This window comes from Dermacentor andersoni, chromosome 1 (assembly GCF_023375885.2).
Source record: "Dermacentor andersoni chromosome 1, qqDerAnde1_hic_scaffold, whole genome shotgun sequence".
Classification (NCBI taxonomy): domain Eukaryota; kingdom Metazoa; phylum Arthropoda; class Arachnida; order Ixodida; family Ixodidae; genus Dermacentor; species Dermacentor andersoni.
In genome coordinates this window covers 163,855,414-163,867,864 of record NC_092814.1, presented here as the reverse complement: position 1 = coordinate 163,867,864, position 12,451 = coordinate 163,855,414, and the positions used below count along the sequence as shown (strand labels likewise).

Sequence of the window (12,451 nt, the reverse complement as noted above, 5' to 3'; positions counted from 1 at the left end):
TTTGGCGAATGCACATACCTCGGTTATCAGAGGATGCCCGACCATGCGTTACAAGTGATTGATAGTATATAAAAGTGCACATTCACGCGCTTCGTTTTCAAAGAACATCTTTACAGTACTGGTCACACTTTTCTCCAGGTCCACGAACAATGTTTAAACGAAACCTCAGTTCCACGTCAACGCACAGCTACAAGAAAAAACAGTCAAATCAAAATGAATCAGTGGCTAGCAGTAAATGCAGGTTGATTTTTAAACGAATTATATCGCTATTAAAAATTGGCTGAAGGCTTAGCTTGGTTAAGCCTGGAAGATTGCGAAAGCAATACCCCTGGCTGCGCCTTGGTTCGGCTGATGGTTTGGACATGGTAGCCCTTTGTTAAACTTATGGCTATACATCATCCGACATAGCGCAAGGCAGCGTGCCGACCACTGCGAGGAGCCGAGCTGTAGCCCCATTTATCCTCCTAGCGTGACGTCACACCAGCGAGCGCCCTCTCTCGGTAGCGGCGCAGCAGCGGCGCGCAAGGCTTCGCCTCCACCATCGATGCCGCGAGCTGGGGCCCCGTCTCCGGTCTGGCGTGACGTCACTCGGTCACGTGACGCGCAGCTGTGTAAGGAGGCGCCATGACCACCGATGGGCCGAAAGTGCGAGCAGTATTGCTTTCGCAATAATAAATGCTTCCACGTAACCAATGCGGCATACCCACCCATACCTTCATTTGCATAAGGTGGCCCGACGCATGGCAGACGAAGGGCAACCGATACCCTGGACGGCTCTGCAGGCGTACATTAAAAGAAATCATCACATCAGAAGTAGAAAATCAAAATATGGCGTTGAGAAAACCTCTGTGGACATAATCTTTCACAGGCTTTTCTAAACATGCAAATTTAACCAAGCATTAAAATATAATTGGATTCTCCTGAAAGCGTCGTAAGCGTCCTAGCAACCACTGCTTGAGATACTTGCTATCGTGGAACCAATTTCTGCGTTTGCAATTTATTACTGCCAGGATCGGAGTTGCGAGCACGTGCACTTGTGGCCTGGCATTGGGGCTAACGCACGCGGTCACGTGCGAAGAAAAGACATCAGCCAGAAGGCAACCAGAAACGCATGTAGTTTCCGTTGCATGTGTTGTACCGTTAGAGTGAAATGGAGTCCTCATCACCATTCTGTCACCGTTTCTACGGACGGGACACCGTCGATATTGCATGAACTGAATGGTAGTTAAGCACGTAGAAAACAGTCACACTGCCACATTCAGGCCTAACGATCCCTTAACAGTTCATAGAGAAGCTCCTGTCCCTTAATAGCTGGCGGTGTAGAACAGCGCAATGAGTCACGAGCACCTATTCATTGAACCAGCACCTCTGGTGCGCGACAAGAATTTGCGGTTGGCAAAGCCATCGCGTAGACACAAATGCGTAGAAACAAATTAGACCCAGTATTGCTCCTAGACACTGCATACGTTCGAAAAGCTGGCGCAGCAGGCGAACGCAGTTTGAACAAAAAGCACTTACCAAGGTCAAGTATCCTCCCGTGGACCCCGGAGCAGTGGTCACAATATTCACACTTTATCTGTGACAAATCTGTAACCGTGTATTGCTTGCAGTCGCATAACGATTCGCTGCATCATGCCGAATAGGTTTTTCTTGGTGAAGGCCATGGTCCGTTACGGCACCAAACATGCGTATGCGAGAGGCAAAACAAGCAAAACTACCGTACGAAATACCGCGAAACGTCGAACAGCCATGTTAGCATATATTCCATCATGCGCAAATGCGAGACGGCAAGGAGAGATGAAGTTTAATGAAGTTGCCAAGACGGCGCCATCTGTTTGAAGCAGGTGGGAACACGCAGTATATCTCTCCTTACTCTAACTGAATAAGTGAGTTGCGTCGCAATTTATGGGTTACTGTGTAGAGGTTACACACCGGATGTTATTGATGTACGCTCAGATGGGCTCCCTAACCTATAATCGGCTTTCCATAAGAACGCGTAACCCTTATACTAAACGAAAATAATTGAAACATCACAACGACTGCCACTGTAACTCTATTTTATATGTTAATGCCACGTAGAAGTTACATTAAAGGTTCCCCGGGTTAGAGTGTACCCCTTAGGAAACCTAACGAAGTGATAAATAATAATTGTTTGCTATAGTAAATTTCTGTCGATTTATTGGAAAATTACGGAGCCATTTTAACTTAAGCGAATTTAGTCGTAGCTATGATAGCTTTAAAATCAAGCGGCAGTGAGCAATATGATCAAAGGCAGCAATACCAAATAATATGCAGTCTGTCTGTACGTACTGTTCATGTTAAAACCGTCAGATCAGCCGTAAATTCAGAGATTTGAGTCTCGCAAGAAAAACCCTTTCTGAACCCATGCTGATTTAACAGAAGAAGGGGCTGGTAGACTATAGATCAGCGTAAATATGTGCTAATACATATATTGGTATGGTATACGTTTATCTCTGTCGTACATGCAAGTTAGATGCTATACTATTCAACCGCCAAAGTTATTCTAATCAGTCTTAAGTCTTTGACTGAATTATTGCTCCAAATTTGTTAGAATTGTAGCACGCAAACAAAAGTGATGAACTAATCCATTCAGACCGCACGCCTTTTATCTTAAACTTTACAAGATAACTAAAAAATTGAAAACAATATTAGTGAACTAACAAACTAAAAGTTATGTAATTTCACAACGCCGCTCTTTACGGGCAGCGCAGTGGTGCATGTACGATGCGATTACAGGCCCTACATGGCGTATTAAAGCATTCAAGAGCGCCATAAATTTTGGCGCACCCGCGTATACTTAGAACACCCTCCGATGAGTTCAAGCACAACGCAAAGACTTACTATCGCTTTCAGTAGAGAGTTTAAGATGAGGGGACGCAAGCCGCTTGTGTCCCTAATCTAAAACTCTCGAGTGCTTCGGCCTTCGGGCGAAAATGTCAGTTTTTGTTCATGAGATTAGCATTCTTAGGTTACCCACGCACTTTCCGAGGGCTATCTATCTATCTATCTATCTATCTATCTATCTATCTATCTATCTATCTATCTATCTATCTATCTATCTATCTATCTATCTATCTATCTATCTAAGCGTTTTCCCGACAACATGGGTCACCGGGTGGCATTTATAGGCCTCTACACAGCCACGTTACACCTACGCTGATCATTGACCAACCATAAACTACGTCATACCATCTCTCGGTGCTCTTTGACAATCCTGGGCGCTTGTGCAAAAAGAAAGAAAGAAAGAAAGAAAACATTTATCATCATCATCATCATCATGTGCCAGTAGGTGTGCCGCTCTTCAATGAACCTGTATGACGTTACCTTGGGTAACTAAGTATTTGCCAAGGATCATTTTTGTCATTGTAGAGCGAAATATATATGTGCCACTCTACAATGGCAAAAATGATCCTTTACATTTCTCGGATGCTCGGTGGAATCAAACCCGCGCCACGCGCGGACTTTACGGGGCTGCTGCTAGATGGCGCAGCGTGTTCAGTAGGAAGCACGAGAAAGGAGCCCGGCTACATACAGGTTTCAGCATTGGCAGTACGGTGTGTCGCTGCATTGCTTTATTTCTAATAGCACTGACGTCGAGATGGCTTCTACCGAATTTCTTTTTCTCGCCATCAGCGGCATCATTAGCAGCAGCATCATCAGCATCATCATCAGCCTATTTTATGTCCACTGCAAGACGAAGGCATCTCCCTGAGATCTCCAATAAGCCCTGTCCTGCGCCAACCGATTCCAGCTTGCGCCTTCGAATTTCCTAATTTCATCACATCACCTAGTTTTCTGCCGTCCTCGACTGCGCTTCCATTCTCTTGGAACCCATTCTGTAGAAGGGTTGAAATCTGTGCCAGTTGGTACATACTTGAACGAAAAAAACCAGTCAAAAACACAAAGGTTTATTGTTTAAAGGTTTAACACACACGTTTATTCTAATAAACCTCAGTTGATAGTCCAGTCGTTGTGGTGTGAACCTCTCCTCTTGTCCTTTGTGTTTTTGACTGGTTTTTTTCATTCTGTAACTCTAATGGTCCCCTGGTCATCTAACCTACGCATTACACGTCCCGCCTAACTCCATTTGTTTCTCTTAATGTCAATTAGAATATCGGCTATCCCCGCTTGCTCTCTGCTCCACACCGCTCTCTGCCTGTCTCTTAACATTACGCCTAAAATTCTTCGTTCCATCGCTCTTTGCACGGTCCTTAACTTGTTCTCGAGCTTCTTTGTCAGTCTCCAAGTTTGTGCCCTATACGTTATTTTTTCTGCGGTCTCTGAACGCCCGACTCTTGGCCTATCCAACAGTGGGATAGACTCGATGGCCTCAAGTCTAGCCCACTGTTGAGCAGTTAGTTGATCGAGTTGGGCTTGGTATACAATACGTGATAGGGGCACAGAACGCACAAGCTAGCGAGTCGCCTCAGTGCGAGCCCCGCCACTCATTGGCAGGATCCTGCGAATTAAGTGCAGAGTTGAGGCTGACGACTTGCGGATGTGCTTAACTAAGTCCGCGGCAGTGCTCGAATGATGTATTTCAAGGACAAAGGCACCTGTCTCTTCAGTTTTTGTTATGACTGATGGGCCAATCAGAGGTAAAAGCCAGTTTAAGATAGTGACATTTTGATTCTAAAGCGTCAAATGGTCTATTGAACGAGAAAGGCGGCGGCTATCGTCTGTATCAGGGAAACGGCAGGTAAATTTCCATTGGCTGCGGCGCCACGTCTCGAGTGCGCCTCGACGAAGCAGAGCGGGCGAAAGGCACCACCTTCTGCCGCGAAAGCACGCCAGGTGCGCCAGGGCATCGCCGCCAGATGGGTTCACCCTCACTCTCGCAAGCCTGTGTTATGGGCGCGTTCCTTGTCCATGGCAAGCTCTCGCCTGCGTTCTCACTGCGCCTCGGTATAAGGCCAAATCAAAACGCGCGAAGCGTCTCAACGCGCTCGCTTGCCCGCGAGGAGTTCATAACTCGAAGTACCGCTCAGCGGTGCTGAAATGGACATTAATGCTTTCGCATTCACAATTCATACGAAGTGCTTAGGCGTCCTCAAATTTTTGCGTGACTTGTTAGCATCGAGAATGTAACAGGACTTTTCTGTTGCGATATAGTTGGAGGGCAACAGCCTGTAAGTACGCGCTGAGGACATTGAGAAATGCTTGTAGCTTTTTACATTGCTTCTCAACGTTCTTTTGTGCTGAGCACATTGTGATGTCGTGAGCATAGACAAAGAATTTGATGTTCGTTATGTTTACGGCCCAGAGTACGAGATTTCACAGAAACAGTAAGCATTAGAGTCATTAGGAACACACATAAGTTTCCGCAAATAAAACGCTGACAATGACAGTCATCATATATGGTACATCGAGTACATTCTAGTTGTCAATAATCACAGAAGTTGTAAACATCCCGATGTCTCGCCGTCAAATTTACGCCAGGGCGTCTCTGCGGGACCAAAATGTCGAAAAGTTTACGCTTATGGACATGTTCCAACCGTTGGTAACGTCAATCGAAAGGAAATCGTCTGCTTCGTAGACAGCTTCGAATATCACCGCACCATAACGAAAAAATATTTTCTTGCGGTATTCAATTAGCAGTGTCCACCAGCAGCTTTCGTAAAGCACGCTGATTGTGCCCTGAAATTGACACGAGGCGCGGCTTCTGAGGCGCGCGTTCGTGCCCGAAACTCTCCGGCATATATCACAGAGCCAAGTACTTAAGCGTGCAGTCTCGAGGCAATAGAGTCATTTGCAAGGCTACCTCCATTTCGAGATAACATCAGGTAGCGCACAATGTGTAGCTCGCACTTTGTTCCCGGACTTTGCAAGCGAGGATGCTAAGGCCGCGGCTAACTTCGCTGCAGGAGTTCCGGGATTCAAAAAAAGAGTGAGGTCATCCCTCACTGTCACTAAGTTAACAAGAGCGCTGGTCTCGACTTTGGGTCACAGCCGCGGCTCCATCGACTTCTCATTCAACTGCCATTGGCGAGGCGGCGCCCTCGGTTCGCGCCGACGACGCGCAGTCAACGCTCTGCGCCCCCGCTGGTGGCGGTAATTGCCGCTACTGGCGTCCCTGCGGCTGCCACCATGCAGGCAGCGCGACCGGGGAGCGACCTCTCGTTACGGGGTGCTGCCTTGAAGCGCTGGTCTCGTGGGAACTCAACTGGAAGTCGACAGCGCTCGATTGTGCGCCCCAAGTGTCGCGCCAATGGACCCCGGCGCGGCGGCGAGCGGGGAAAGCGCGTGGCCTGCCACGCGTGTCCCCCACTACTACCGTTCGTTGGAAACTGATCGGCCGTGTGGCCCTTTGGGGTCGCAATGATTTCGGACTCTCTTCCGCCTTGGGAAGCTTGCCTGCACCGCCGCTCTCCCCGTTGCTCGTCTTCTCTGGCCGGCGTCGCGGTACTCTCATTCTTTTTGCGCCCCCTCGCATGCGCGTGAGTTATCGTCACGCACGCGGAGTGAATTTATTTGCTGCGCGCACAATGCAGCCTTGGCATACGCTGCGCGCACATCATCGGCGACAACGTGTCGCGTGTCGGCTAAACGAGCTGGCCTGTGGGCGCATGTAGTGTATGCCGTGCAGGATCGCCGATAGCTGCGCGGGTCGTGCGGGAGGGGCGCCGGCTCGCGCGCACAATGGTGCGCGGGAGTACGGGGAGCTGTTACGAGCTGCACTGAACACGAGACCGCTGTGGTGTGTTGCTCCCTCGCCGAGCATCTTTTCTCTCGTAGCGTTCATTGACAAACATGAAGCCCTCTGGGACAGGCTAAGCGATGATAACTTTTTCCTGGTGACGGCTGAAGGATCCGGAGCAAATTTTTTCTGCCTGAGCGAGGCCAAATCACGAGGCTGATCCTTCGTTATCTCTGTATTCAATATGAGCTGAAACGCTAAATGCTGTTTTACATATATTGAGATGTGCATGGGCGATGGCCCAGAAACCATGCCTTAGTAGCGTTGCGCTACGCTAGGCCGTAACTCTTGAAGTGCCCCAGCATAGACGCTTTGGTTGTCATCACCAAGAATTATTTTTTTCTTTCGCTTGCTTGTTTGTGAGCAAATTTGCCCAGTGCAAGGGCGGGGGGGGGGGGGGGGGGGGGTAATGGATATTTTCGGGTTTCGCCGCTGGTCGCTTGCTCCATCGTAACCGGGGATCGTACCAGTGACCTCCTGCAGGACGCCTTTAGCTAATATTGTGTATATTCATTCCTCTGCTCTCGAGGACAGGAAATCATATAGACAGAAAGAACATGCATGAAAATTATTTTAATTGCGAAAAGCAACAAATAGTTAGCAGCGTGCATGTTACGTTCCGATTTGACTTCCAGTTGCACGTCTACGCATATGTCGTTAAACATTAAATTATAAAAAAAGCCTAAGTTTACATTTAGCACTGTAGTACCCGTCACACTGCGAATTTCCATTTTCAAATGCGCAGCGGCGTCATCTGTCTATTACTCTGTCTTAAACGCAAAAAATGTGGTTAAAGCACCAAGGGCACATCAACCAGTGGAGGGAAGTGCTTTCTGGAAGCTGAGTGCCCTGAAGTTCAAATCAACGCTTTTATTTTTAGTGCGCGCCTGCCTGCACAGACGTTATGAATACATGCGAGCTTTCGTAATTTCTCGTTATCTGCTTAACAATTGCCTATAAGAGAAACATTGCGTTACCAAAAATTAAAATGCTGATTTAGTCAGCTGGACCATATACATATTAGAAGGAAACAAAATATTGGTTTTGTTATTTTATGTACTCTTTGCCAACATTTTGTCTCTTTCATTCTGTGAACTTGATCGCTTGGTTAGCCTCCATGTTTGAAATATGCAGTGCGACGCAACGTTGTGAATAGGAAGAAGGAAATGTCGGACAGGATGAGCCGAATTAAGAGACACGTAGTCAGGTGACCACAGTCTCGTGCACCGTGTCGAGGCGAGGGGCGAGAGCTGCACAGCACTTTCTTTTATTTTTTTTACCTTCAGTGATGACAACACGTTTGCATTATAGCGAATGCCTCATCGCCTTAGCGGGATAAAGGATTCGTGCAATCAGAAGACGTAGGTGGGTCCAAGTGCCGACAAACTGGGCCTCCGGCAATACCCGTGACACGCTCAATGTAGTAATTGCAACGCCAAGTGGGCCGCCAAATTCGTGCAGCGGCAACTGATAGTGTTTACGCTGTTGCGTGTTCGCAGGCGGTGGCAGCGCGGGGTCAAACAACGACGGCCCAGGGGGTCGAACTGCTGCCAAGGCCTACGCGTCGACACCCGACAGTCACCCGTTGCGGCTGACCAAGGACGGTGAGTGCTTGCCCAGGTGCTGTCGCAGCATCTGGGTGCCGCACAAGGCAGCCACGGCCGCACTCACGCGTATACGCGATCATCGGAAAAGCGCTCTCATAAGCAGTGCTCTCTGTGCGAGCGCTGCACAATAATGTAAACCATACAGATGAGAATTAGCAGGAGCACCTGCATGCGCAGCAAAACAGCTCGTGCACTAAAACTGGACAAGTCTCCACGAAAGCCGACGCGGGTTGAGCAGCACAGTGATCCACTTGTGTACGATGGCAGAATCGGGGAGAAATGCTTAGCGTGGAGTGCGTGGATGAGAAGCGCGGAAGAAAGAAAAATAAGGTGCTTCCACCTTGTAAAATGTGGCATCCACCACTAACTACGCCGACACGTGTCGCGCAATTCTCATGCTTTGTTGAAAGGAAACAAAAGATACCGCACGTACATATTGAGTCTCGTAAATTCGTAGGTAAACAGGGGATAAGAGGCATAATCAACATATGCCTACATCTTGCATGATTCCTCTGCAGGATTTACACATATCGTAAAGATGCATTACGTACTCTGATGGTGTTATACTCACACATATTTATAGTGGACAGTCAATCTAACTAGGTGGTTAACATGTAAAAAACAGAAGCCACAATTTATTCACTTGCCTTTTCTTTTCAATGATATTAAATATTAAATATTAAAGACGTGTTAAACAACACTAGAAGTTGACACAGGCCGTGGTGTGTCTGTACCGCAATCTGCTGCTCGAGAATGTAAGTTATTTTCTTTTCGAGCAACATATCTCTGACGAGTAAAGAATCACTCATCTGTTTCACCATTTCTACAGCACAGCAGTAATCGAGACAACTAAAAGAGATACGAGAGCGCAAGCAGCGCTAACAAGTTGATGCGTGTAATTTTCAGTCTCGCCTCTGTCGTTTGGGTTTGCGTTTATAGTCTACTAAAAGGCTGAATAATTAATCCAGAATACCATATTATAGTATACCAAGCACGTCTGTTTGCTTCCCGAACCTATGCACAGCACCAATCCAAAAGGTTTGCAGTAAGTGATCACTTTAGCGCTCAAATCCTCACCGTGAATGGTGTTCAGATGAACAAGGAATGAGCGCTGCCCTGCGGGAAAAGAGCGCTCTGCTGCCTCATCACTGCAGCGCTGATAGAACGTTCATGTTAGCCAGCGCCACCATTCACAGCCGTGGCGACGGATGTGGAACATACTTGGTAGCATTGGCTAACACTCACAGGGTTAGTTCTAGCAGATAAACATAAATATCCAGAAAGTGGATGGGAAAACGGCACCGCGGTAGCTCAGTTGGTAAGAGCATCGCACGCGTAATGCGTAAACGTGGTTTCGTATCACACCTGCGTCCAGTTGTCTTTTCATCCACTCTTATTTCCATCTACTTATAGTTATCTATAGTTAAGAAGTACAAGTAATATCTCCTATTGTTTGTTGGCTTCTTATGATATGACTAATAAAACTCGGGCCCCTCGGTTTCCTTTCTTCTCGTTCATATATACGAGGGACGTTTCGATAGTAAGTTTCGTCATTCTTCTGGAAGAGAGGATTGGTACACCAAGTGAAATAGACAATCGCCATAAGAATTCCTTCCCGTGGCTGGTTCAACGACGGAAGGAGCGTCAGCGGAGGAAGAATGACGCATGCGCACAGCTCCGAAGTAGCAGCAGACCGGTGTGCCCGAGGTTATTCGAGTACAAATCACGATGACAGACAGACGTGTGCTGACAACGCGGTCGCCATTGGAAGTGCGTGCTGTTGTGCGGTATGAATGGGTACGTGGGACTAGCGTGTCCGTCATCCACGAACGCCTAAAGATTGTGTACGGTGAAGAGGTCATGTCTAAGGCCTTGCATTGCAGGGCACCGAGTTTTACCATAGTGGTTTCTTCAAACTGATCGCACGCTACTACAAATGTCTCAATGTCGGTGGCGACTATGTGGAAAATAGTGCAAGATGTATACTTCATGACGCCATGGTTTATATTTTAAGGGGGGGGGGGGGGGGGGCAATAAAGTTTCCGTGTGAAAGTAAACGACGAAATTTACTTTCGGAACGTCCCTCGTGTATAGCAAAAGCGGCCTCGTCTTTCGGTGCTACATCATTATTTATTGAGTGTGTAGCATTTTGTCAGATGGTCTATACGAAGTACTACAGAAGATTTCCACAACTGTGACTCACACCTAGAACAAGTTACGAAAGCTTCCCCTGAGCTGACCCAGTGTATACCCTCCCCTCCCTCCACTGTCCGACTATGGCTACTTGCATTTTATATGCAGCCGCAACGTTATGGGTGACAGTATGTCATCATGCCGTAGAGGGACATGTCCATCACAAAAGCAGTTCACACACTGTCGTCTGACAGTGTACGCTCGTGAAATAAAAGATGGAGGAGAAAAGAGAGTGAGTTCACTTCCACGATAAAGGCAAGAAGCGAGAAAAGATGTCTTCCCGAAACAATGGACCACCCCGAAAAGAGCATCAGTGGAAAGTGTGCTGAACCATGAATTTCGCTAGGAGAAGCGCCCCATTCACGAGCCGATGGCACGCAACTGAGACACAGAAAAAGTCCGGATCATCCTAAAACACAAAAGACGGCAGCGGTCCGTGCGCGTGGCAGAAATGGGGGGTCTGCCACAGTGACCAGGTTCATTCGTCATGCAAAGCGCACTGTTCGTAATTAGGCGCACGCGATGCCGCTTCTTCGTGGCCTGACAGCAACACGGCGAGTTCGGGATTGCCCGGGGAGGTCACGTGCCAAAGCGCGCTTCCGAATCCGGCCGCGTGCCACCGATCACGCGTGGCGCCATCCCACGGCCATGGTCGCAACCGTGACACGTGCATTGCTACATCGTTCAATGCGTTGTCGACGCTAGCAGTGATGGTGGCTTGCGCGGCAAATATGGCCTCGGTAGTCGTCCCCACCTTTCAGTCCTCACCCTCTCCCCCATTAGCTGCTGTTTTCCAGTCCCCTACGATGGGCATCTTTCAAATTCTTTTATTACATTCGCAGTGCGTTCAGTCCGTTAAAACACTAAACTTTTTCTGATTATCTCCGAACGCTCCCGTCTTATTAGTGTATCTCTAATCTCCTTGGTTCAGTGCTGAGAATCATTCGGGGATTTATGACTCAGAATGAATGAAAGCGAAAAATTGGCATCCATCCGAATTGTAGCACAAAGCTACAAAGGAAACCCATGCGTGTTTCTCAGAAAGCCTCGCAGCTGAAGAAAAATTCGTCCTGGTCTAGGACGAATTTCCGCAAAACTGATGTGCCATATTCATTGCCTCAGTGTCTCGAGTTGTCGATTAATTCGCTCTGCTATCGGCTAGCCTCCAGGTTAGCTCAGATCGTAGAGCGACCGCCCTGGAAAGGCGTTGGTACCGCGTTAGAGTCCCAGACCAGGACGAATTTTTCTTCAACTGTGAGGCTTTCTTTCTTTCTGAGAAACCCGTATGGGTTTCCTTTGTAGCTTCGTTCTACAATTCCGGTGGATGACAATTTTTCCCTTTCAGAAACTTTCATCCACCTTGCGGGCTTCTTCAAAACTGATTTGCCGTATTCAGAATGCAGAGGATGAGTGGTTCATCCCGGTATATATTTCTGGGTCTGCCGAATGCTTGTTTGAAGTATAGCGAAGTGACTGTCCCTATCGGGCAGGCCGATCGATACGGAAAGTAGTTCCGACATCTCAATGCATGGCGCTGAACTGCGCTGCGCGGCGAGCGCTCTTTCGTAATATTGCCTCGACGCTTTACTGAGGCACCTGAAGTATATTTTCTCACCCAAGTTATAGTGTCTGATGTCACTGTGGAATAGCGAAACGGCCGACGGGTTGTCAGACCTCGAATAAGTTGTTAAACTACTACATTCCGTAATCAGCGTTCTTTCTACCGTGGCAGGACTGTTAGCACCATACGCCATACCATACAAGACTAACTCCTGTGACTACTGGCAATGAATTGCATCCCCGCTTAAGTTTTTATGTATTTTCTTATCCCTTAATTTAGGTAGGCGGCAGAGGTTTCCCGAGGCAGATTAACTTTTTATCTGGGTCATTCGAAAGCAATGTGGACATTTTTGCAGTATGCAGTACAAGTGTC

At 47.8% G+C, this 12,451-nt stretch overlaps 1 protein-coding gene across 1 annotated transcript in view; it reads left to right on the top strand.

The window, feature by feature from the left end:
* LOC126547316 (uncharacterized) overlaps positions 1-12,451 on the top strand; it is a 225,237-nt gene that overhangs the window by 57,542 nt on the left and 155,244 nt on the right. Inside the window, exon 4 of the mRNA XM_050195279.3 lies at positions 8,218-8,322. Coding sequence (XP_050051236.1) covers positions 8,218-8,322 — 105 coding nt within the window. The remainder of the gene's footprint in view (positions 1-8,217; positions 8,323-12,451) is intronic.